This window comes from Schistocerca piceifrons, chromosome X (assembly GCF_021461385.2).
Source record: "Schistocerca piceifrons isolate TAMUIC-IGC-003096 chromosome X, iqSchPice1.1, whole genome shotgun sequence".
Taxonomy (NCBI): Eukaryota; Metazoa; Arthropoda; class Insecta; order Orthoptera; family Acrididae; genus Schistocerca; species Schistocerca piceifrons.
The window spans coordinates 235,293,888-235,317,131 of NC_060149.1; the positions used below are offsets into that span (position 1 = coordinate 235,293,888).

Sequence of the window (23,244 nt, forward strand, 5' to 3'; positions counted from 1 at the left end):
AGAAGATTTTATTCTGGCATGACACGGCATAAGACTGCAATCACTCATCCAGATTTAGTTTCTTTGAAAACAGACGGCCTGTTTCCTTCCCGTCTCCTCTATTTAGAGCTTATGTTCCGTATTCAACCACTTCCTTGGCGACGAGATATGAAAATTCGCTGCAGAAACTGCAGTGTGCAAGTCTTTCCCACAAAAAATCCTTAAGAGTTGTTCCTGTGGAAGATAGAATTGGCAACATATTACACTTTGACAGATTAGTTACTCGACAGATGAAAACATGCTGCAGTTGCGTTGTGAGAAAGACCGGCAAGGGAGTACCACATGGTCATAATAAGACAGAAGCTAAAACAATTTCAGGTTGAGTACTGACCGGGGGAAGCGAATAGGAGACTCACGACACAAATTCTCAAGACGACATTTATAAATTATAAGCTGTTCATAATGCCAGAGTACAAACAAACGAAGGAGATCATCTCAAAGCTTTACGTAAAATTTTTAGCATTTTATTCGAAATACGTAAATTCCAAATGAGACTCATTGTCAAGCAATGAAATTTTCACTGACATCAACTTCTTGTCACTTTTTTTCCGTTGCTTCTTATCTTTCCGGAACATCTATTCACACATTGTCTTTGAAATACACTGCTGAGCAAGTTAGCTGAAAATCCACCTTTGTTCGAAATTTTAGTAATCCATCACGATTTGAAAGTTTACTACTAAGAGTGATTTACCATTTAAGCTGAAATGGACCTTTGAATTTTTTGACTAATTAAAGTTGTTTGTTACTCCAAAACTTAAACCGGGATTTTGACTGTCGCAGGCAACTAACAACAGCCCATACAATCAGAGTAGATATACTATACGTCACGACTCAAAGATATAATTTGTCACCCTTCTTCCAAAACTGAAACATGCTGAAAATTTTCAGACAAGACGCACAATTTAGAGGAACAAATGCTTCTGAAACAGAAACTGTTGACTTTGGAACTATAAATATCAGCATTACAGTATCTGAAGTTTGACCAACGTTGCAGATGTCACTAACGTTTTACATCTCTGATAAATTAAAAAAGGGCCTATTTTTGGAGGCCTCAGAGACGACAGAATAGTTTCAGTACACTGTATGGTCTATTGGATGATAAAAGTTGTACGACAGTCATCTTATTGTGATATCACTTCGTGTGAAATAAAAAGAGGTAGAAAAGGAGAACTCGAGGCTTGCCCAATATATTGCAACGATATTTCCTTCCTTTATGAAAGACGAGAGATGACAGCGTTACAGCTCTTGACTTTTTAAACCATATTACTGTTTTTCAGGGACGGACGGTACACACGAAATTGTAGCGAACTGATACGTTGTCGTCTGGGCTCCAACGCCGATGTTACCATCACAGTATCAACCGAAAAATTCAGTCTTTGTTCCTGTGTACAGCTGGTGCGTTATTTTTATCGCTGATTAGGTGTCACATGACTTGTTTGAGTCACAGACAAAGAGAGCAACTGAAGTCCCTCAACAGAGGAAAGGCCACTGGACATGAATATACGAAAGAACTTGCCGCTCTTCTAGCTGCAGTGTGCTGTAGGCCCTAGAGGATCGAAGCGTACCTAATGATTGGAAAAAAAGGACAGGTCATTTCAGTTTCCAATACTTGTCGTCGAACAGACGCACAAAACTATAGGCCTGTATCTCTCTGACGCCAGTCTGTTACAGAGTTTCGGAGCACGTTTTATGCTCGTGATTATAACATTACTGGAGACCGAAAATATCCTGCGTAGCAAACGAAATGGTTTCCGAAAACAGCTAGTGAAACCCAGTTAGCTCTCACTCTCTCCGTCCACGAGATCCAGAAAGCAATAGACACCGGCGCCCAGGCAGATGCTCAGGCCCTTGTCTTCCTGAAGGCGTCCCGTACAGTTTCGCACCACAGCCTAATGAACAGAATTCGAGTGTACGAATTTTCATACCATCTGGGTGATTGGACTGAAGAGTTTCTACCAAACAGATCATAGCATGTCACTCTGAACGGACAGAAGTCTTTAGACGCAAGGGGAAGTCGGGCGTGAAACAAGGGAGTGATACAGGACCACTACTTTTCACAGTATATATAATATGCAGATGAAGTCGGAAATTCCGTGAGACTTTTCGCGGATAATTCTGTTGCATGCAGAGAAGTCGCAACGACAGGAAATTGTAGCGAAATGCAGGAAGACCTGTTGAGGATCGACGCTTGCTGCAGGGAGAGGCAACTCACCTTCAAAATAAATACATTTAAATTATTGTGAATACATAGACGGAAAGAATCTTTATTGTATAATTACACAGTTGGAGAACAATCACCCGAAGCAGTTACTGCCATAAAACGTGTAGGACTAAGGGGACGGACTGATTTGAACTGGAACCACTACGTAAAATTAATCGCGGGCTAGTCAAATGCCAGCTGAGAGTCACTGGAAGAACCCCCAGGAGATGTAGTCCACCAACAAAAGCAGTAGCTTAGAAAACGGTATTTCTACCAATAACTGAATATTCCTTGTCAGCCTGGGATCTGTACCAGATGAGATTGACAGAGGAAACGGGGAAGATGTAAAGAAGAGCGGCACGTTTCGTTACATGTACAGTTAGTAAGGGCGAAAGTGTCAAGGAGATGCTCTGCCACCTCCAGCAGCAGACGCTTCAAGAGAGGTGTTCCTCATCACGGTATGGTCTGCTGTTAAAATTCCGAGACTCTACGTTCCTAGAAGATTCAATCAACATATTGCTTCCTCCTACGTATATCTCGCGCAACGACCATGAAGATAAAATTCGAGAGATTCGAGCCGAGGCAGAGGCGTATCAGCAATTGTTCTTCGCACGAACTATATGAGACTGGATCAGGAAAAGGGGTAAGTGCCAGTGGTACACTACGTACCCTCCGCCACACACCGTAAGGCGGCTTGCAGAGTACAGACAAAGATGCAGAATATGTCTGCCGTTTATGGCAATCATATGACCTTCCTGTGATCTGTGAAAGCAATAAAGGTCTCGTGGGTTAGTAAATGTTATATTCCTGCTGAGAGTCAGTGGATCAAACGATGTCATCTATGCAATGACTGACTTTGTCAGGTCATAGCCTTGGACGAATCACGCATTCTCCTTTCCACCTAAACATATTTTGGCACTTTGTTCCACAATCAGCGAATTATTTTATTACTTAATTTTACGTTAGGTTGTGTGTATGACTGGTCGCGATAGATAGTAGAAGTTTTCCGCTAATGTGTATTTAGTGATTTTCCGATTGAAACATGGTCACAAATTTTAGTTTTCTTTCGTGTGCTCATCTGTGTCTAATACTTTTCAATTTTACGTAGATTAGACTAGTTTCTTTCTGTGTTCCCTGACTGCATTTTTATATTAAGCTTGGAGCCTATATGAAGTGCACTGCTAATGTTATATAAAATCTTTATTCTGCAGTTTCTGTTAAATCAACTATGTTTCACGTGCCTTTCCTGTTGTTCCAGATGGCGTTCTCACCGATGTAGCTACTCGCATGTCCGATTTCATTCCAGGTATTTTCCAAATTTATTTTTCTTATAGCCATTTTCGTAATATAGGAGGTGTTAGGGGTATAAGTGTAGATATTGTGATCATTGCTACCTTAATGTGTATCCTCCTCAGTGTTTCTTTTCTCTGCATCTAACAGTCTTCGTGCTACCAAGTTATATACACTACTAGCCATTAAAATTGCTACACCAAGAAGAAATGCAGATGATAAACGGGTATTCATTGGACAAATATATTATACTAGAACTGACATGGGACTACATTTTCACGCAATTTTTGTGCATAGATCCTGAGAAATCAGTACCCAGAACAACCACCTATGGCCGTAATAACGGCCTTGATACGCCTGGCATTGAGTCAAAAAGAGCTTGGATGGAGTGGACAGGTACAGCTGCCCATGCAGCTTCAACACGATACCACAGCTCATCAAGAGTAGTGACTGGCGTATTGTGACGAGCCAGTTGCTCGGCCACCATTGACCAGACGTTTTCAATTGGTGAGGGATCTGGAGGATGTGCTGGCCAGGGCAGCAGTTGAACATTTTCTGTATCCAGAAAGGCCCGTACAGGACCTGCAACATGCGGTCGTGCATTATCCTGCTGAAATGTAGGGTTTCGCAGAGATCGAATGAATGGTAGAGCCACGGGTCGTAACACATCTGAAATGTAACGTCCACTGTTCTAATTGCCGTCAATGCGAACAAGAAGTGACCGAGATGTGTAACCAATGGCACCCCATACCATCACGCCGGGTGATACGGCAGTATGGTGATGACGAATACATCCTTCCAATGTGCGTTCACCGCGATGTCGCCAAACACGGATGTGACCATCATGATGCTGTAAACAGAACCTGGATTCATCCGACAAATGACGTTTTGCCGTTCGTGCACCCAGGTTCGTCGTTGAGTACATCATCGCAGGCGCTCCTGTCTGTGATGCAGCGTCAAGGGTAACCGCAGCCATGGTCTCCGAGCTGATAGTCCATGCTGCTGCAAACGTCGTCAAACTGTTCGTGCAGATGGTTGTTGTCTTGCAAACGTCCCCATCTGTTGACTCAGGGATCGAGACGTGGCTGCACGATCCGTTACAGCCATTCGGATAAGATGCCTGTCATCTCGACTGCTAGTGATACGAGGCCGTTGGGATCCAGCACGGCTTTCCGTATTACCCTCCTGAACCTATCGATTCCATATTCTGCTAACAGTCATTGGATCTCGACCAACGCGTGTAGCAATGTCGCGATACAACAGAGCGCAATAGCGATAGACTACAATCCGACCTTTATCAAAGTCGGAAACGTTATGGTACGCATTTCTCCTCCTTACACGAGGCATCACAACAACGTTTCACCAGGCAACGCCGGTCAACTGCTGTTTGTGTATGAGAAATCTGTTGGAAACTTTTCTCATGTCGGCACGTTGTAGGTGTCGCCACCGGCACCAGCCTGAAAAGCCAATCATTTGTATATCACAGAATCTTCTTCCTGTCGGTTAAATTTCGCGTCTGTAGCACGTCATCTTCGTGGTGTAGCAATTTTAATGTCCAGTAGTGTAATTTACTACCTAACGTTTTCTCCTTGGTCGTTACTGCACCAAGTGGACTACACTTATTAGTCTAGTTAGTCTAGTTAGTCTGTTTTGCGCCTATGCGTGCACACTTTAACAGCTGACATGCTGCTCAGGGGAAAATAAGCATAATGGGTTGCTCTTCCCAAACTTGGAGGCACCAACCAAGCTGAAAATATACTATTTCTAATTGTTAGTCTGAAAATTAAGTAAATAATGATCTAATGTTGTTCAGTGCGCTGCCGCCAGTCAGCAATAAAAATATCTGCACTTATACCCATAAAACCCTGTGTGTACTACACCTACAGCTTTCACTGAAACTGATAGAGGTTTACTTTGTTAATAAGCGTGGCCAGGTTATATCGACTAAGAAATGCACTGTCTTGCAAAAATGTGAAGCACCCAGCAGGAGGCAAAGAAATGAAACAGCACGGGCTGAGAGGATATATGATGTTATTTCATTGATTACAACACTGGGTCAAATTTACAGAGAACTACGCAGTATGAGCCCACTTATCTGTATGATGTTGCATCCCCTATGGCCTGGAGGCATGCTCTGATTTGATTGGGAGAACTGTGAAAAGACGGTAGTATCCTTTCCTCAAGCAAGCTGTTCCGCAAATGTTGTACCGTAATTGGTCCTTGATATCCTGGATAATGAAGTGGGGCGGAGCTGACGTTGGAGTTAGTACCACACATGTTTTTCGCGGCCATGAGAGTACCTCAACACCACGCTGATTGTTCGAGACACGTGACTTATATGGACGTGCAGTGTCCTGTTGAAAAATATCGTCATGATACTGCCACATAAGGGGGAATACATGAGGACGCAGACTGTGCGTGACGTACCGTTGTGTCTTCAGAGTTCCCACAAGCACTACCAGCCATGACATGAAGTCGTACCTGATTGCGGCCCACACGATGGAATAGCACCGCTGTGCCTGTCCAAAACATTGGAAGAATGGGGCCTTCACAAGGAGGCCGCAGCCATCCTCACCACAATGGTAATCAAGTGTAGTGAAGAACCGCGTTTCATCCGTGAACGCAATATGGCGCTATTGGTCAGCAGTCCATACTTCCCAGTCACTGAACCACTCCAGTCGCAGCCGTTGCTTTTAATGGCCTCAACGGCAGCCTACGCATGGGACGGTAATTCCCTGGTCCGGCTGCTGCTAGTCGCTGATCAATGGTGCGTGTTGACACAGAATGATGTAGACAGTCCATTATCAGTTCTGGGATAGCAATTGCAGACGCGAAGAAGCTACAGTTTGCTTGATGGGTGTACAGTACGGCTTTCTGCCCTTGTGGTGGTCAGACGTTGTTGACCGGAACCTTGACAACGAGTATGCTTTTAATGGTGTCACCTTCCCATACTGTTCAATACCAGGCCACTGTCCAATTAGAATGCTCCACAAAAATGGTTCAAATGGCTCTGAGCACTATGGGACTTAACTACTGAGGTCATCAGTCCCCTAGAACTTAGAACTACTTAAACCTAACTAACCTAAGGACATCACACACATCCATTCCCGAGGCAGGATTCGAACCTGCGACCGTAGCGGTCGCGCGGTTCCAGACTGCAGCGCCTAGAACCGCTTGGCCACTCCGGCCGGCAATGCTCCACAATTCTGGATACTGCACGATTCGACCAGCTGGCCAAATGGGGACCCACAATCAGACCCCTTTTAGATGTTGATAACGCTGTCTCCCACGGTTACGTTGCATTTCCGTGTCCTTCACAGTGATCACTCAACATCTGAGCATGTTCATGCCTCTTATATACGCTACCAGGCTTCGTAACAGCCCAAAACTCGAGCATAACTAATAGACTCTGGTGGAAGTTCTATCAGTCGCAGAGACATACAACTCTAATGATTTAAATACCCACCAATAGTTACGTCGATATCTGGCCATATCTTCTGGGTGCTTCACTACTTGTCAGGCAATGTATTAAATTACTTTTAAGGATAACAATTTAATCTAACATATGTTATTGCAACACAAGAATTACAAGAAAATTTCTCCTTTCTTCTTACGTTGTGAGATGCTATTGGAATCACAGTAATGCGTTTACTCACTGACACTGATTACGTGTAACTGATGAATATGATGAGAGTGAAATGATTAGGTACACAGTGCAGTAAAATAAATGTAACCACCCTCTATGTTCGACGTCAACGTGCAATAAACACTCACAGACGGCAGGTGGCAGCACCAGCAGTAGACGGTATATAAAGGGTGTCGGGGGGGACGCTGAAACAGTCCACACGTTGTAATGCGGAAACATGAGCGATTTATCTGACGGCCAAAAGGGCATGAGCATTGACTTTGGGGCCAAGGGTGGAAGCGTTTCCGTTACGGCTAAATTTGTAAGCTGTTCGCTTGCCTCTGTGGGTGAAGTATACCATGCATGGCAAAATGGCGCTGTCCAAAAACGGCGCCGAGGCAACGGTGGTGCACCACGGGTCATAGATGACAGGGGTTGACGACCGCTGCAGATATGAAGTACAGGCGAATAAATGTGCAGCTGACCACCCAGACGAGCCAAGGGGCTGTCAACAGTGTTTCCTCAGCGACCGTTCAGCGAATGTTGCTGCGTAGGGGCGTGTACCATGCTGACTGCTGTTCATTGGCGACAAAAGGCTGGAATTTGCACCCAAGTACCGCAGCTGGACGTCCGCTAAATCGCGAAAGGTGGCATTTTCGAATGAATGACGTTTTATGTTTCATCTGACTGAAAGAAAACACCGTGCAACAATCATCGGGAGGACTCAGGCCACAGAATGCAGCCTCATGGTCTAGATAATGCTTTCGTGGAATTTCCTGAGTGATCTTGTCATTCTGGAAGGCATCATGGATTGACCCAGGTATGCATATATCGTTGGGGTTCATGTCCAACCTTATGTGCAGATTGTTTTTCCTTTGCACGATAGCATCTACCAACAGGACAATGCAACATGTCACGCAGCTCGCAGAGCACCAGGATGAGTTAACCGCAATCCCCTGGCCAGCAAACTACCCGGATGCAAACCCAATTTAGAATCTGTGGGATCACCTCGATCGGGCTGTTCTTGCCATGGATTCTCAGCCGAGAGACCTAGCGAAGCTGGCCACAGCACTGCAGTCAGGATTTCTCCATATCCCTGTCGGTACCTTTAAGAACCTTACTGACCCTCTTTCTGCAGGTCTCGCGGTGGGCTGCGCTGCGAAAGTTGTTATTCAGGCTTATGACAGGTAGTCACACTAACGGAACTGGGCAGTGTCTAAGGCACATTAGCTGCTGAGGAACCGTACATCTGAAGCTCGGATGTACAGGAATTAAGGGTCGTCTATCGCACGTCTGAAATATTGAAACGTCCTGTGTTTGTGATTCACCAAGAGAACGAACTTCTGGATAACTGAACACTAGAAAGAGATGTGATGTACCATCATGAAAAACTTTTAATTCTATAGTGGCAGTAATTTATTACTAAGGACCCGCTAGGGTAGCCGAGAGCGCTAACGCGCTGCTTCCTGGACTCTGGTAGGCGCGCGCCCCCGAATCGAATTCGGCCGGCTGATTAACGACGAAGGCCGATGTTCCGGCCAGCCTGGATGTAGTTTTTAGGCGATTTTCCACATCCCGGTAGGTGAATACCGGGCTGGTCCCCATGTTCCGCCTCAGTTACATGGCTCGCACTATTCCACGGATTACACTCGACGCAGACAGTTGGGGTACACTAATTCCGTCCCGGGGGTACAGGGTGGCGGCAGGAAGGGCATCCGGCCACCCCTTAACCATTAACATGCCAAATCCGACTAACGATGGCTGACCCTGCGTAACTGCGGGACAAGGCTCAAGCGATAGATAGATAGATTGATAGATAGACAGATAGATAGATAGCAATTTATTACTAAGGGAAGATTAATAGAATAGGGAAGTTAATAATAGTGACATAACAAATATAGTATGGTAGAACAAATGTAAAAGTGTTATTCTGAAAATGTTATTTTGAGCGTTCAGGTACGAAACAGCATTGAATGAATGTAAAAGTGTTATTCTGAAAATGTTTTCGTTATATGAGCATTCACGTACAAAACAGCATTGTCTTCTACTGGTTTAACTCAGTTAAACCGCTGAATAAAAGGACATTGTCGCCAAGTGAAGGGTAGAAATGGAAAATGTTCAAAGTCCCATAAAAGAACTAGTTTTCAGTGTTATTGGGTTCTAGGTTGTCTGCTGTATGTTCCTAGAATTGTTCTAAGTGTCAGTGTGGAGCATGTGTTTCAGATATTCATTACTAGAAGGTGCATGGTCTTTGTGCTGAGAAGTGATTCCCTCAGGAGTTCAAATGCCGTTCTGGTACATACACCTGATTTCTTTGATTCTAAAGAGCTTACAGAGTATCGGAGCAGACCTGCGATTGGATTCAAAACTTTCTTGCAGACAGTACTCAACACGTCGTTCTTAACGGAACTAAATCGACAGATGTAATGGTAATATCCGGAATACCACTGGGAAGCATGATGGGACGTTGCTGTTTGCAATATATATAAATGATCTAGCAGAAAGCGTCGGAAGCTCTTTAAGGGATCTTCGCTTTTGAATTATTTCTTTTTCAACATCTGATCCCAAGAATGGAACCATGTAGGGAACAGAAGCCATTACTAAGAGATTTTTTTCATGAACTTTATTTTATTATTCTCTTGTAAAAAATAAATGAGAAATCTTTTGTCGACTAAAGTTATATAAGTTAAATAATTTTGGGGTATTTTTGTACTTGTATTATCTCAAATAAACCATAGTTCCTCTGTATTAATGACAGTTTGAGCAAGAACTTTCTTACTGACACTTAGAACCAGTCAGTTTCCTGGTCTGGCACTTAGAACGTTATTAATAAACTATTTATTTTCAAATTTATTATTTTTTGTATCAATGAGGTGGGCAGCATAAATATGTGGAATCAGAATAGCTTCTCAGTATTTTGGATACAAATAAGCTACGAATAAGAATAGGTACATAGCCTTGCGGTTCTCCTGGCAGGTGTGAGACTTGGCACTTGGAACATTTTCCACTTCCATTCCCAAATAACTGCTGTTTTAAAATATTTAATTGATATCCTCTGCTGTTGGGCTCTTAGTGTTTGTTAATAGGAGAATGGTCAACAGATACTAAAAGTTCCTTAAACCAGTGAAAATTCTACACAGTCCAATCATATTAATGTGACCATCCGTCAAAAGACGGAATAATAGCGTTCTGAATCGTGGATCACTGCTAGTCGTGAAGGAAGAAGGTCAGTCGGGTTCCAGAAGATACCGACAGGGATGTGGAGCCATGCTGTGGCCAGCTGCCGTAGATCTCTCGGTTGAGCACGAACAGCCTGATCGCGATGGTCCCACAGTTTCTCGACTGCGCTTAAATCCGGTGAGTTTGGTGGCCAAGGAAGTACGGTAAACTGATCCTGGTGCTCTTCGAATCGTGCACTGAGAGCTGTGTGACACATTTGCCGCGCGGAGTAGCCGTGCAGTCTAGGCGCCTTGTCACGGTTCGCGCGGCTGCCCCCGACGGAGGTTCGAATCCTCCCTCGGGCATGGGTGTGTGTGTGTTGTTCTTAATGTAAGCTAGTTTAAGTTAGTTTAAGTAGTGTGTAGGCCTAGGGACCGACGTCCTCAGCAGTTTGGTCCCATAGTACCTTACCACAAATTTTCAAAATTTTTTTGTGTGACACGTTGCATTACTCTGCTGCTAGGTGCCACAGTGCCGAGGAAATAACAAACTGTGTTTGGGGCTGGACATGGGGCCCATCGATAGACGTTTATTATTTATGCATTGCGCCTTCCAGAATGACGAAATCATACAGAGAATGCCACGAAAACACTACCCAGATCATAACGCTCACTCCTGCAGCCTGGACGCTTCCGACTATTGTGGTAGGCCAATATACTCCAACGACCATCTCTCCAATGTAGAGTAAAACGTGATTCATCTGAAAAGGCCACCAGTAGCATCCAGTTGCAGTACTGGCGAGCAAATTCCAGCCTTCGTCTCCAATGGACAGCAGTCAGCCCGGGTGCATGAAACAGGCACCTGCTGTGGGGGCCCATTCGCAGCAATGTTTGGTGAACGCTCGTTGAGGATATATTGCTGGTAGCCCCTTATTTCATCTGGGCGGTTAATTACTCTGTAGTTGCACGTTGTTTCATCCGTATAATTCTCTGCAGCCGTCGTTCACCCCTATCGTTTATGAACCGTGGTGCACCACAGTTGTCACGGCGCCAGCTTTGATGGCGCCGATTTGCCATGCTCGGCATACTTTAACCACGGCGATACGGGAACAGTTTAAAGACTTAGCCATTTCGGGAATGATTCCACTCTTCACTCTTGGCTAGAAAGCCAATAATAACGCCCTTTTGGCCGACAGATAAATCGCTCCGTTTCCGCATTAAGACAACGTCTGGACTGTTTCCGTTGCTGGCTGGCTGACTGGCTGACTAAAGTTCCGACCTAAGGCACGAGTGGGGGCAGGATAAGCACTTGCGTGCTATGCCTACAGCACCTAACTTTGTGTGGGAGGGGGAGTGTCCTATCGGCCATGGGGGTCCTCTCTAGTGATGGGGGTGTCCCCTGGGAGTGTTGGGAAGTGACGTGCCGTAACCCGAAAACGGTCACGCAGTGGCAGAACGCCAGTATCCTCATGGAGGAAATGAGAGGGGTAAAACCGGGGGAAGAGCAGCACGAGCCTAAGCGCCCTGATTTGGACCCATTAGAGGCAGAGTATCCCAGGAGTCGGCTGCATTGCCCCACACCACGGCCGCTTACTCCAACACTGGACGCACCAGTGTTAGATACAGCGTGGTGGAGAGACAAGGTCGACTCCTGATTTAGCGGGGTGTATAGGACGCGAAGTCTCCCTATGGCACTGCTCTTCACCCATAAGATATGTGGGACCCAGGTGAGCTGCTGGTACAATCGCTCACCGAGATATGTGGCAGTTTTTGACCACGGGATGGGGCCTCCCGCGATGTGTAGGGATTCCACATTAGGCGGTATCTTCCGCTCTGTGAAGGTAGCTGCCTGACTCTTCCCTGCATTAAACTTACGACGCTACCTCGTGGCCCAAGCACCAAGTGCTTCACAGCCTTGCTAGAGGCGGCGTCCCATGTGATGCACATTTATACTGCGAGTGAGCAGAGCAGTATCGTCAGCATAGAGGACGAACTCTGTCCACTCGCGGTGCATCAGCCGTGAAAAGAGAGTAAAGCAGGAGGACAAGTACGGACCCCTGCGGCAAACCAGCACTGATGGGCCTGACGGTGGACGTACCATGGTCTGCCTGGACGTGGAACGTCCTGCCAGAGAGGTATGACCTCAGGAGGACTCTGCGACGTCGACACCCCGTGCACAATTAACTTGTCCAGGGGCCATCGCAGCGCACAGAGTCAAAGGCACGGGAGACATCTAGGAACACTGCGCCAAGGTATTCCCTCGTCTCCAATGCCCTCATCGCATGCTCCACGAGACGGAGCAACTGGTGGGACGTGGCGTGGCAGCCACGGAACCCGAACCGCTCATCAGGGAGAAGATGTTCCTGGTTGACGTCTCGAAGAAGACGCTTCGCATATAGCCGCTCGAATACCTTCGAGAGAGATGGTAGAAGGCTTATGGGCCTGTAGGTAGACGGTAACCGGGGGTCTTTGTCCTACTTCGGGATGGCCACCACTTCCGCATTTTTCCATACGTAAGGACAGAGTCCCGAAACAAGAATCTGGTTGAAAATATCCTCCAGATGAAGATGAAGTTCCGGAGGCAGATTTCTGAGTAGTATGTTTGGGATGCCGTCGTTGTTCCACCGACACCCTCTATATACCGTCTACTGCTGGTGCTGTTACCAGCCGTCTGTGGCTGGTTATTGCACGCTGACGTCGGACATAGTCCGTGGTCTTAGTAATGTGCTGGACTGCGTATGTCAGTTCCTCGTACGTGTGCATTAGCTTAGTAGAACAAGTTCGGTGGTTTTGGTACCGTACATGAGTAACGAAAGACATAGGAGGATTCTCGGTAGTAATGGTTGCACTGGCAGGCAAACAAAGATAATAGAATGTGTAAGAGACAGATTGCGAGCTGAAGACTTCTCTTCGATTTCTGTTGTTTCGTTGTTAACTTTGCAAAAATTAGAAACGCACATCGTTCATTGTTAGTCCATTGTTTATTTTGTGTATACTTATGAAATATAAAAAGGATTTTATAAGCAAAAATCGCATTTCTATAACGAAAGCAATTACTTTTGATGCATGTACAGCACACATGCACACACACAAAAAAATCTGTAGCATTATTGTGAATTTGTACTCAATAGAACGTTCTTCTTCATGACCAAGGGCAAGAGTTTCCTGTTATTGCTGATAAGTGCAAAAATTGTTTATGAATAATAGAAATAAGTTTTATATAAGCTCGACAAAGTATTGAATTGATGTTTTATATGTTTCCCTTTGCGTTCTTCTTTAAATTTTACCTTTTTTCTGGAAATTAAGTTTTCTAGCGCTATATGATAAATCTGCATTTTTTAAATTTTTTTTACAACACCTCTCTGTTTCACGTTGCAAACAAACAATTTTCGAATAAAACCTGAATTAAATATTGACAATTTAGAGTTTGTTATAAATACTGTTTAGTTTTAAGAACTATATAGAACAATATATACAGGTGTCACAACAATGACGTGTTGTTATACCTACATCAAAAAAAGTATTGCTTCAGCCCAGTTCCGAGAGCGCCTGAAGACAGACGTTGACGGTGGATATTGCATCACAGACACTACCCCTTTGACTGTGCAGAGATGTCACTAAAGCCGCCCAAATATGTAAACAACCATGCATGAGCAGCGCCTATTAGACGGAGAGGGTCCGACAGCCGATCAGTTCTAATCATTCCACCAGGAAGGAGGTACACGGCACGTGTTGTCTGCAGTTCAACCATGCCTAAACGGTCAGTACCGCGGTTCGATCGTAATGGCTCGCAACAAGTGAAGTGTCTCGGAGTGAACCAAAGCGATGTTGTTCGGACATGGAGGAGGTACAAAAAGACAGGAATTGTCGATGACATGCCTCGCTCAGGCCGCCCAAGGGCTATTATTCCAGTGGATGACCGCTACCTACAGATTACGGCTCGGAGGAACCCTGACAGCAACGCTACCATGTGGAATAATGCTTTTCGTGCAGCCACAGGACGTCGTGTTACGACTCAAACTGTGCGCAATAGTCTGCATGATGCGCAACTTCACTCCCGACGTCCATGACGAGATCCATATTTGCAACCACGATACCATGTAGCGTGGTCGAGATGGGCCCAACAACATGCCGAATGGACCGCTCAGGACTGGCATCACGTTTTCTTCACCGATGAGTGTTGCATATGCCTTCAACCAGAAAATCGTCGGAGACGTGTCTGGAGTCAACCCGGTCAAGCTGAACGCCTTAGACACACTGTCCAGCGAGTGCAGCAAGGTGGAGGTTCTCTTCTGTTTTAGGGTGGCATTATGTGGGGCCGACGTACGCCACTGATGGTCATGGAAGGCGCCGTAACGGCTATACGATACGTGAATGCCATCCTCCGACCGATGGTGCAATCATATCGGCAGCATAGTGGTGAGGCACTGGTCTCCATGAACGACAGTTCGCGGACCCATCGTGCACATCTCGTGAATGACTTCCTTCAGGGTAACGACATCCTTCTACTAGAGTGGCCAGCATGTTCTCCAGACATGAACGCTATCGAACATGTCTGGGATAGATTGAAAAGGGCTGCTTACGGACGACGTGTCCCACTAACCACTCTGAGGGATGTACGCCGAATCGCCGTTGAGGAGTGGGACAATCTGGACCAACAATGCCTAGATGAACTTGTGGACAGTATGTCACGACGAATACCGGCATGGATCACTGCAAGAGGACGTGATACTGGGTATTAGAGGTACCGATATGTACAGCAATCTGAATCACCACCTCTGAAGATCTATCTGTATGGTGGTACAACATACAATGTGTGGTTTTCATGAGTAATAAAGAGGGCGGAAATGATGTTTAAGTTGATCTCTATTCCAATTTTCTGTACAGGTTCCAGAACTCTCGGAACCGAGGTGATGCAAAACTTTTTTGATGTGTGTAGATACTTATACAGTATCACGTAAAGTGAGTGGTTGAGGTAGACTCGTGAAACAGCCAAGCCAAGCCCATTGCAACCCTCAGGTGTCTTCTTTCGCCGACTCTATAGCTTTGGTCGCGTAGCGTAACAGTTACACTGAACTTCAAATGTACGGTAGCTTAAGAACCTATGATAATATACTACGATACACGTTATGTGGCTTTATAATTTTCGGTGAGAGGTATCATGATTCCCATCTCAAAAGAAAACTGTTAGCCTCTTGATTTGTAGACGATAGCACCAAACCGCTGCGTCACCAACGTTTTGTTTTCAGTAGCTGTCCGTTTTGTTTTACAAGCGATACAGGTAACTGCATACATGATGCGTATTTACTTATAAAAATAGCTGAAGTAGCCTACATTCTTCCCAGACCCAGTGATGTCGCATCAGAGATGCAGTATGTCATGCAGTGCGTCTGCCCTCCGTTCTACCAAAGTAAGCTGGTCTGACGTGTTACGAATCTAACTCTTTACTAAATAGAGCACTGTTGAAGAAATCAGTGTTAAAGGAATCTCTGCTTCAATTCATACTGCCCTTGTCAGCCGACATCTATGCTTTAATTCGAATCAGTGTTCCTTTTCTCAAATGCAGCACATTACTACAATCCAGTAACATAAGATAAGATAGGTGAGATGTTGGAGATACTGAAGCAAATTTAAAAGAATTACGTATAAATCTTGCTTTAAAGGAGTTCTAAATTCTGTTACGAATTGTATAATAGATTACATATAAACTCCATGTGCATGACGTAATCGGAAATCAAATTTCGCTTCGATTATACATCACCCGATTTAGTTTAGATTACTTGCAGTCAGTTATTTATGTCAGGTCTAAAATACTGAGTTCCACAGAAACTTAAGAAACGTAGCTATTCCAGAAAACAAGAGGCCAGCAGTCACAGTCAAGCTCCTTTCGGAAAAAGATAATCTCTGTCTAATTCGGTCAAATATGGCTAAGTCTTGAAACGTCGTGGGAACGACTTTTTAGATTCGATATGCTGGAGTGCGATAAGCTACATACTATAGCTTTTGATGTTGACTTTGGACCACGGATTACTCTGTTGTTTCATTTCTATCACTAGATCGAAAGGAGAACAGATGCTGAGACCAGCGTCACGCCCTTGAAGTTCTCCGCGTCGATTCATCGATCCACCGCGTTCCGCCACAAAATGCTTTCGTCAAACAGTTGCTCCGAAGCGCCGAATGTTTTTGAGAGCGTGCGGAACGTTTGTGTAGTAACCGACGGGTAATTATGTGCGAGTACACGGAAGAACCGATTGCATTTCTGTCAGTATCTGAACTTGATGCTTAACCTCAGAAAAATATCTAGACTTAAGGTAACCTGTAGCCGACAACCGAACCGGGGACTGAAGCTCTTACAAATCAATTTCAGATCGTCATAACTTTAGTAAAGTTCCCTTTCACTGTTAGCTTTCCACAACAGTTACCTGGCATAAGAATGTACTCTTTCACGTGTATGAAGGGTCATAAACTACAAATAAAATTCTATAATCTCTAATCACAGCCACCCACATAGCACAGTTATCCTGTTAACATACTGTGGTGAGAAAGAGTACGAAATGAACTTCAGTATTACAGATGGAACACACATTAAGAATTCATAATTTTTGGAAACAAACTAATGACTAGTATCGTTATTGCCACGAGCGACAGTCACACATTAGAGTTTCCTGTCCCCTGGATGTTGAGGACAGTAAAATTGGAAATGCATCTTAAAGTCTATTACAGGTATTTTTAGTTACTGAGCGCATGCGCACTGTACTATTGGTAAAGGTTTTGGCATTAGCCATCTTCAGACCTTCTGGAGCATACAGGTTGGTCCATTCATCGTGACCGGGCCAAGTATCTCACGAAATAAGCGTCAAACGAAAAAACTACAAAGAACGAAACTTGTACAGCTTGAAGGGGGAAACCAGATGGCACTATGGTTGGCCCGCTAGATGGCGCTGCGTTTTTTAAATTAGGAACCCCCATTTTTATTACATATTCGTGTAGTACGTAAAGAAATATGAATGTTTTAGATGGACCACATTTTTCGCTTTGTGATAGATGGCGCTGTAATAGTCACAAACATATGGCTCACAATTTTAGACGAACAGTTGGTAATAGGTAGGTTTTTTAAATTAAAATACAGAACTTAGGTACGTTTGAACATTTTATTTCGGTTGTTCCAATGTGATACATGTACCTTTGTGAACTTATCATTTCTGAGAACGCATGCTGTTACAGCGTGATTACCTGTAAATACCACATTAATGCAATAAATGCTCAAAATGATGTCCGTCAACCTCAATGCATTTGGCAATACGTGTAACGACATTCCTCTCAACAGCGAGTAGTTCGCCTTCCTTAATGTTCGCGCATGCATTGACAGTGCGCTGACGCATGCTGTCAGGTGTTGTCGGTGGATCACGATAGCAAATATCCTTCAACTTTCCCCACAGAAAGAAATCCGGGGACGTCAGATCCGGTGAACGTGCGGGCCATAGTATGGTGTTTCGACGACCAATCCACCTGTCATGAAATATGCTATTCAATACCGCTTCAACCGCACGCGAGCTATGTGCCGGACATCCATCATGTTGGAAGTACATCGCCATTCTGTCATGCAGTGAAACATCTTGTAGTAACATCGGTAGAACATTACGTAGGAAAACAGCATACATTGCACCATTTAGATTACCATCGATAAAATGGAGGCCAATTATCCTTCCTCCCATAATGCCGCACCATACATTAACCCGCCAAGGTCGCTAATGTTCCACTTGTCGCAGCCATCGTGGATTTTCCGTTACCCAATAGTGCATATTATGCCGGTTTACGTTACCGCTGTTGGTGAATGACGCTTCGTCGCTGAATAGAACGCGTGCAGACAAATCTGCCATCGTCCCGTAATTTCTCTTGTGCCCAGTGGCAGAACTGTACACGACGTTAAAGTCGTCCCCATGCAATTCCTGGTGCATAGAAATATGGTACGGGCGCAATCGATGTTGATGTAGCATTCTCAACACCTTCCCGGCGGGGTCAGGGATTTTCTCTAAGTTCTAAGTTCTAGGGGACTGATGACCATAGATGTTAAGTCCCATAGTGCTCAGAGCCATTTGAACCATTCTCAACACCGAGGTTTTTGAGATTCCAGATTCTCGCGCAATTTCTCTGCTACTGATGTGCGGGTTAGCCGCGACAGCAGCTAAAACACCTACTTGGGCATCATCATTTGTTGCAGGTAGTGGTTGACGTTTCACATGTGGCTGAACACTTCCTGTTTCCTTAAATAACGTAACTATACGGCGAACGGTCCGGACACTTGGATGATGTCGTCCAGGATACCGAGCAGCATACATAACACACGCGCGTTGGACATTTTGATCACAATAGCCATACATCAACATGATATCGACCTTTGCCGCAATTGGTAAACGGTTCATTTTATCATGGGTAATGTATCACGAAGCAAATATCGTCCGCACTGGCGGAATGTTACATGATACCACGTACTTATACGTTTGTGACTATTACAGCGCCATCTATCACAAAGCGAAAAAAGTGGTCCAACTAAAACATTCCTATTTCTTTACGTACTACACGAATATGTAATAAAAATGGGGGTTCCTATTTTTAAAAAAACGCCGTTGATATCCGTTTGACCTATAGCAGCGCCATCTAGCGGGCCAACCATAGCGCCATCTGGTTTCCCCCTTCAAGCTAGACAAGTCTCGTTCTTTGTAGTTTTTTCGTTTGATGCTTATTTCGTGATATATTTGACCCGGTCACTATCAATTGACCATCCAGTATATAAAAGAAATAGTACAAATAATGACTATATTACAAGAAATGTAATGACCTACTAGTCAGATCTAAGTAGTCTCTACTAGTAATATAGATTCGACGTGCAAACGTAGTAGTTTTTCCCACTGCTCAACACAGAACGTATCTTATCGTTAATTTTTTTGTGTACAGTTTGTACACGTCACAATTTTATTGCTGCAGATAGATGGTTTTGGCTTCTATACGTATTCATGCATAGATGAAACAGCGTGCTTCGTAATGTCTGATATTCAATACATGATTTTTTAAGAAAGAGAAAACACATTACATTAAAGAAGACCTGAATTTTCATTTAGGGCCGGCGGGAGTGGCCGAGCGGTTCTAGGCGCTACAGTCTGGAACCGCGCGACCGCTACGGTCGCAGGTTCAAATCCTGCCTCGGGCATGGATGTGTATGATGCCCTTAGATTGGTTAGGTTTAAGTAGTTCTACGTTCAAGAGGCTGATGACCTCAGAAGTTAAGTCCCATAATGCTCAGGGCCATTTGAACCATTTTTGAATCATTTTTCATTTAGGTTTTACAATAGTATACGTAATAGAAACAAAGGAAGAGTAAAACAGTGATAAGTGTGCATGCTAACTTGTTTTTATTAAAATATAGGAGACACTCTCTGAAACCAGCTATACAGGGTGATTCAAAAATGCATGTAAATATTTTAAGGGTGTATTTGTGAGGTAAATATAAGACAAAAATGTTCTATAAATGTTTTTCCATAAACGTTTAATTCCAGAGTTATCGTTAAATACGAAAGTCATGTCCGTATCAAAACGACGGCAGTGCAAGCAGCAGGACGCCATATTCTGGTACGTAATTCACATACGTATCTCCCAACAGTTGATTCGAAACTGCATGAATAGTGTTTGTTTTTGTTTGCACGTGATGTTTACTCCTACTGTACGGAAGATGGCGCTGATGTTGTTGGTAACGGAAAAGTACGTCCTGTCGTTCATTCATCGTCGGAAGGCTAAAGGTTTCGTGCACATGATGTACTCAAACAGTGAGTATGCTGATATGCACCTTGTGTATGGTGCAGCAGATGGAAATGCACTTGCAGCAAGACGAAGGTACAGTGAGCTGTTTCCAGGAAGACGGTTACCAAGTCATCAGACGTTTGTATCTGTGGACAGACGTATGCGGGAGTATGGCATTCGTCCTGGGCCACATTCAGGTCGACCACTTGAGCATGCAGTGAACGTCGAGGAACATGTTTTGGACCTGGTAGACCAAGATCCATCTATCAGTACGAGACAAATTAGTGCAGCTGTACGACTTCCACAATCTACTGTATGGCGGCTGCTTCGGAGACAACAGTTGCATCCATTTCACCTGCAAAAAGTGCACGAATTGACACCTGAAGACTATCCTCGCCGTCAGCAATTCTGCCAGTGGTTACAAGAGCGTCATTTGAATGATTCAATGTTCATTCGGCGGATATTATTCACAGATGAGGCCATGTTTACTCGTGCGGGTGTAATCAATTCGCATAATATGCACCAGTGGGCTGTCGAGAATCCTGGCGCGAGAATTGTGCGTGGATATCAACATCAATTCTCCATAAACATTTGGTGTGGTATTGTGGGGAATTACTTACTCGGACCTCATGTTCTGCCTCCAAGGCTGAATGGGCACGCGTACTGCGAATTTTTGGAGGGAGAATTGCCTGGATTGTTACAGGATGTCCCTCTTGCAACACGAGCCACCATGTGGTTTATGCACGATGGTGCTCCCGCCCATTACAGCCGCAACGTAAGGGCGTACCTCAATTCTGCGTATCCACATCGATGGATAGGTCGCGGAGGACCAATTGCTTGGCCAGCCAGATCACCTGACCTGAACCCTTTAGACTTTTATTTATGGGGCCGACTAAAGACATTGGTGTATTCTTCTGCAGTACCGAACAGAGAAGTGCTACAACAAAGAATTGAAGGTGGTTGTGAAATTATTCGTGGAGAGTTGAACGGACTGTGTAATGTGCAGAGATCATTGATGCGACGAGCACGGGTCTGTCTGCAAGTTCAGGGACAGCATTTTGAACATGCATTGCATTAAGATTTGTGCAAATACAGTACAGTACAGTACAGTCTGTAAAATGCTTCAATTTTCCTTAGTTATTGTGCATTGCTGTAGTTCAATCAACAGGACCTAAATTAAAACAGTGTTCGCGAGGAATTGTTTCAGTTTGTTACGTCACGTTTATTTATCAGTTTGCGTTGTTAGTCCAAATGCACTGTAATTAAACTGTGAACTCTGGGAATTAAATACCTTACGTTGTATTGAATGTATTATCCTGTTTTGTTCATAACTCTGTAATAAGCCAAGTATGGAAAAAATTGTATAGAACATTTTTGTCTTATATTTACCTCACAAATACACCCTTGAAATATTTACATGCATTTTTGAATCACCCTGTATAAACCAAAAGTAATTTAGGTCCATAAAATTATACACATTTTTCTCTTTTTTTATTGTTAGTTACTTGTGGCCGTGGTAGTCTATTGGGAAAAGAATTAGACTCCATTTCTGAAAGCTCCGGCTTCAATCTAGGACAAGGGAGGTGACTTTTCCTGGTTCCAGGCCATCCTTAAAGGCCCTAGGTCCTCTCCAGGTGCTATAAAATGAATCTTCCCTGTGTCTTTCCCGTGGGTAAAAGACGGTCGCGTCACTGGGATTCTCGCCCGTACCCTCCTAGTGTCGATGCGAAGTAAGGCCGTAACCTACCTACGCTCGGACCAATCACTCCGTTAGGGCTTGCGCCAAAGACATAACTTTTAAAATTAGGTATTTACTTTTATTTTATTATTTGAGGCTGCATCGTACATTACGGCCGTCTTTGAAAAAATAGTGTAAAGTAGAAGTGATTGAGTACGTCCATTTCTCATACAGCCAAACTTGCTCCTGCTTCAACCTTTTTAGGCATGGTTATGTCGGGCAATGGAACCTTAGGCCATGCAAGATCCCATGCTGCCTACACTACTCAGCCCATTACAAGAATCCGACAAGAATCCGCGCGTGTCTTTTGTGTGTCAGTAATGGAGATTATGGAGAGAAGTGTTGGTGAGCGACGACAGGGCTGGTGGCAGTGACCGCTATTGAGCGTTGCGTGAGGGAAGCTTCGTGGAGGCTGAAGGCCCGCGCCATGGCCTCGCGTCCAGGCCTGACCACTCCCGGCGCTTTTCGTGAGTCCCACCGTGGCGTGCATGGCCGCTGAACACCGATCTTTATCTCATTTCACATACATTATGCATGCCGTAAGGCAAATCGCAGAGTCCTACACGGCACCTTCGACCATTCCATTCTTTCACGGAGAGAAGAAGTTCTTAAATGTGTCGGTTCGACCTGCCATCTGCTCTATCGTGTACTTGAAGCCGTTAAATAGTAACTACGAAAGATATCGCCCAGAACGGCGCAGCCTCAAGCTAAACGTTGTTTGTGTATAGTACGATTGCGACTTACTGCATGTCCCTGCAGGGACCTAGAACTAACATTACAGTACAAACGACTAAAAACTTGAGTATTACATTTTAATGAATAGTTAATTTCTGCTGTCTGCTTAGAGTTTTATTATTTCGTACTATAAGCTTATTTCGGCGTTATTGCCAATTTTTAGTACAGCCTGAGTTTTATTAGCAGGACACTTAGAAAAAGTAACAGACGTACTAAGGAGACTGCCTACACTACGCTTGTCCGTCCTCTTTTAGAATACTGCTGCGCGGTGTGGGATCCTTACCAGATAGGACTGACGGAGTACATCGAAAAAGTTCAAAGAAAGGCAGTACGTTTTGTATTATCGCCAAATATGCGAGAGAGTGTCACAGAAATGATACAGGATTTGGGCTGGAAATCATTGAAAGAAAGGCGTTTATCGTTGCGACGGAATCTTCTCACGAAATTCCAATCACCAACTTTCTCCTCCGAATGCGAAAATATTTTGTTGGCACCGACCTTCATAGGGAGGAACGATCAGCACGATAAAATAAGGGAAATCAGAGCTCGTACGGAAAGATATAGGTGGTCATTCTTTCCGCGCGCTATACGAGGTTTGAATAATAGAGAATTGTGAAGGTGGTTCGATGAAGCCTCTGCCAGGCACTTAAATGTGATTTGCAGA

At 44.4% G+C, this 23,244-nt stretch overlaps 1 protein-coding gene across 1 annotated transcript in view; it reads left to right on the plus strand.

Annotated features, from left to right (window-relative positions):
• The window catches only part of LOC124722283 (serine/threonine-protein kinase NIM1), a 498,280-nt gene that overhangs the window by 159,045 nt on the left and 315,991 nt on the right, over positions 1–23,244 (plus strand). The window contains exon 2 of the mRNA XM_047247469.1: positions 3,498–3,545. Within this exon, the coding sequence (XP_047103425.1) occupies positions 3,527–3,545 (19 nt within the window). The 5' untranslated portion in view covers positions 3,498–3,526. The remainder of the gene's footprint in view (positions 1–3,497; positions 3,546–23,244) is intronic.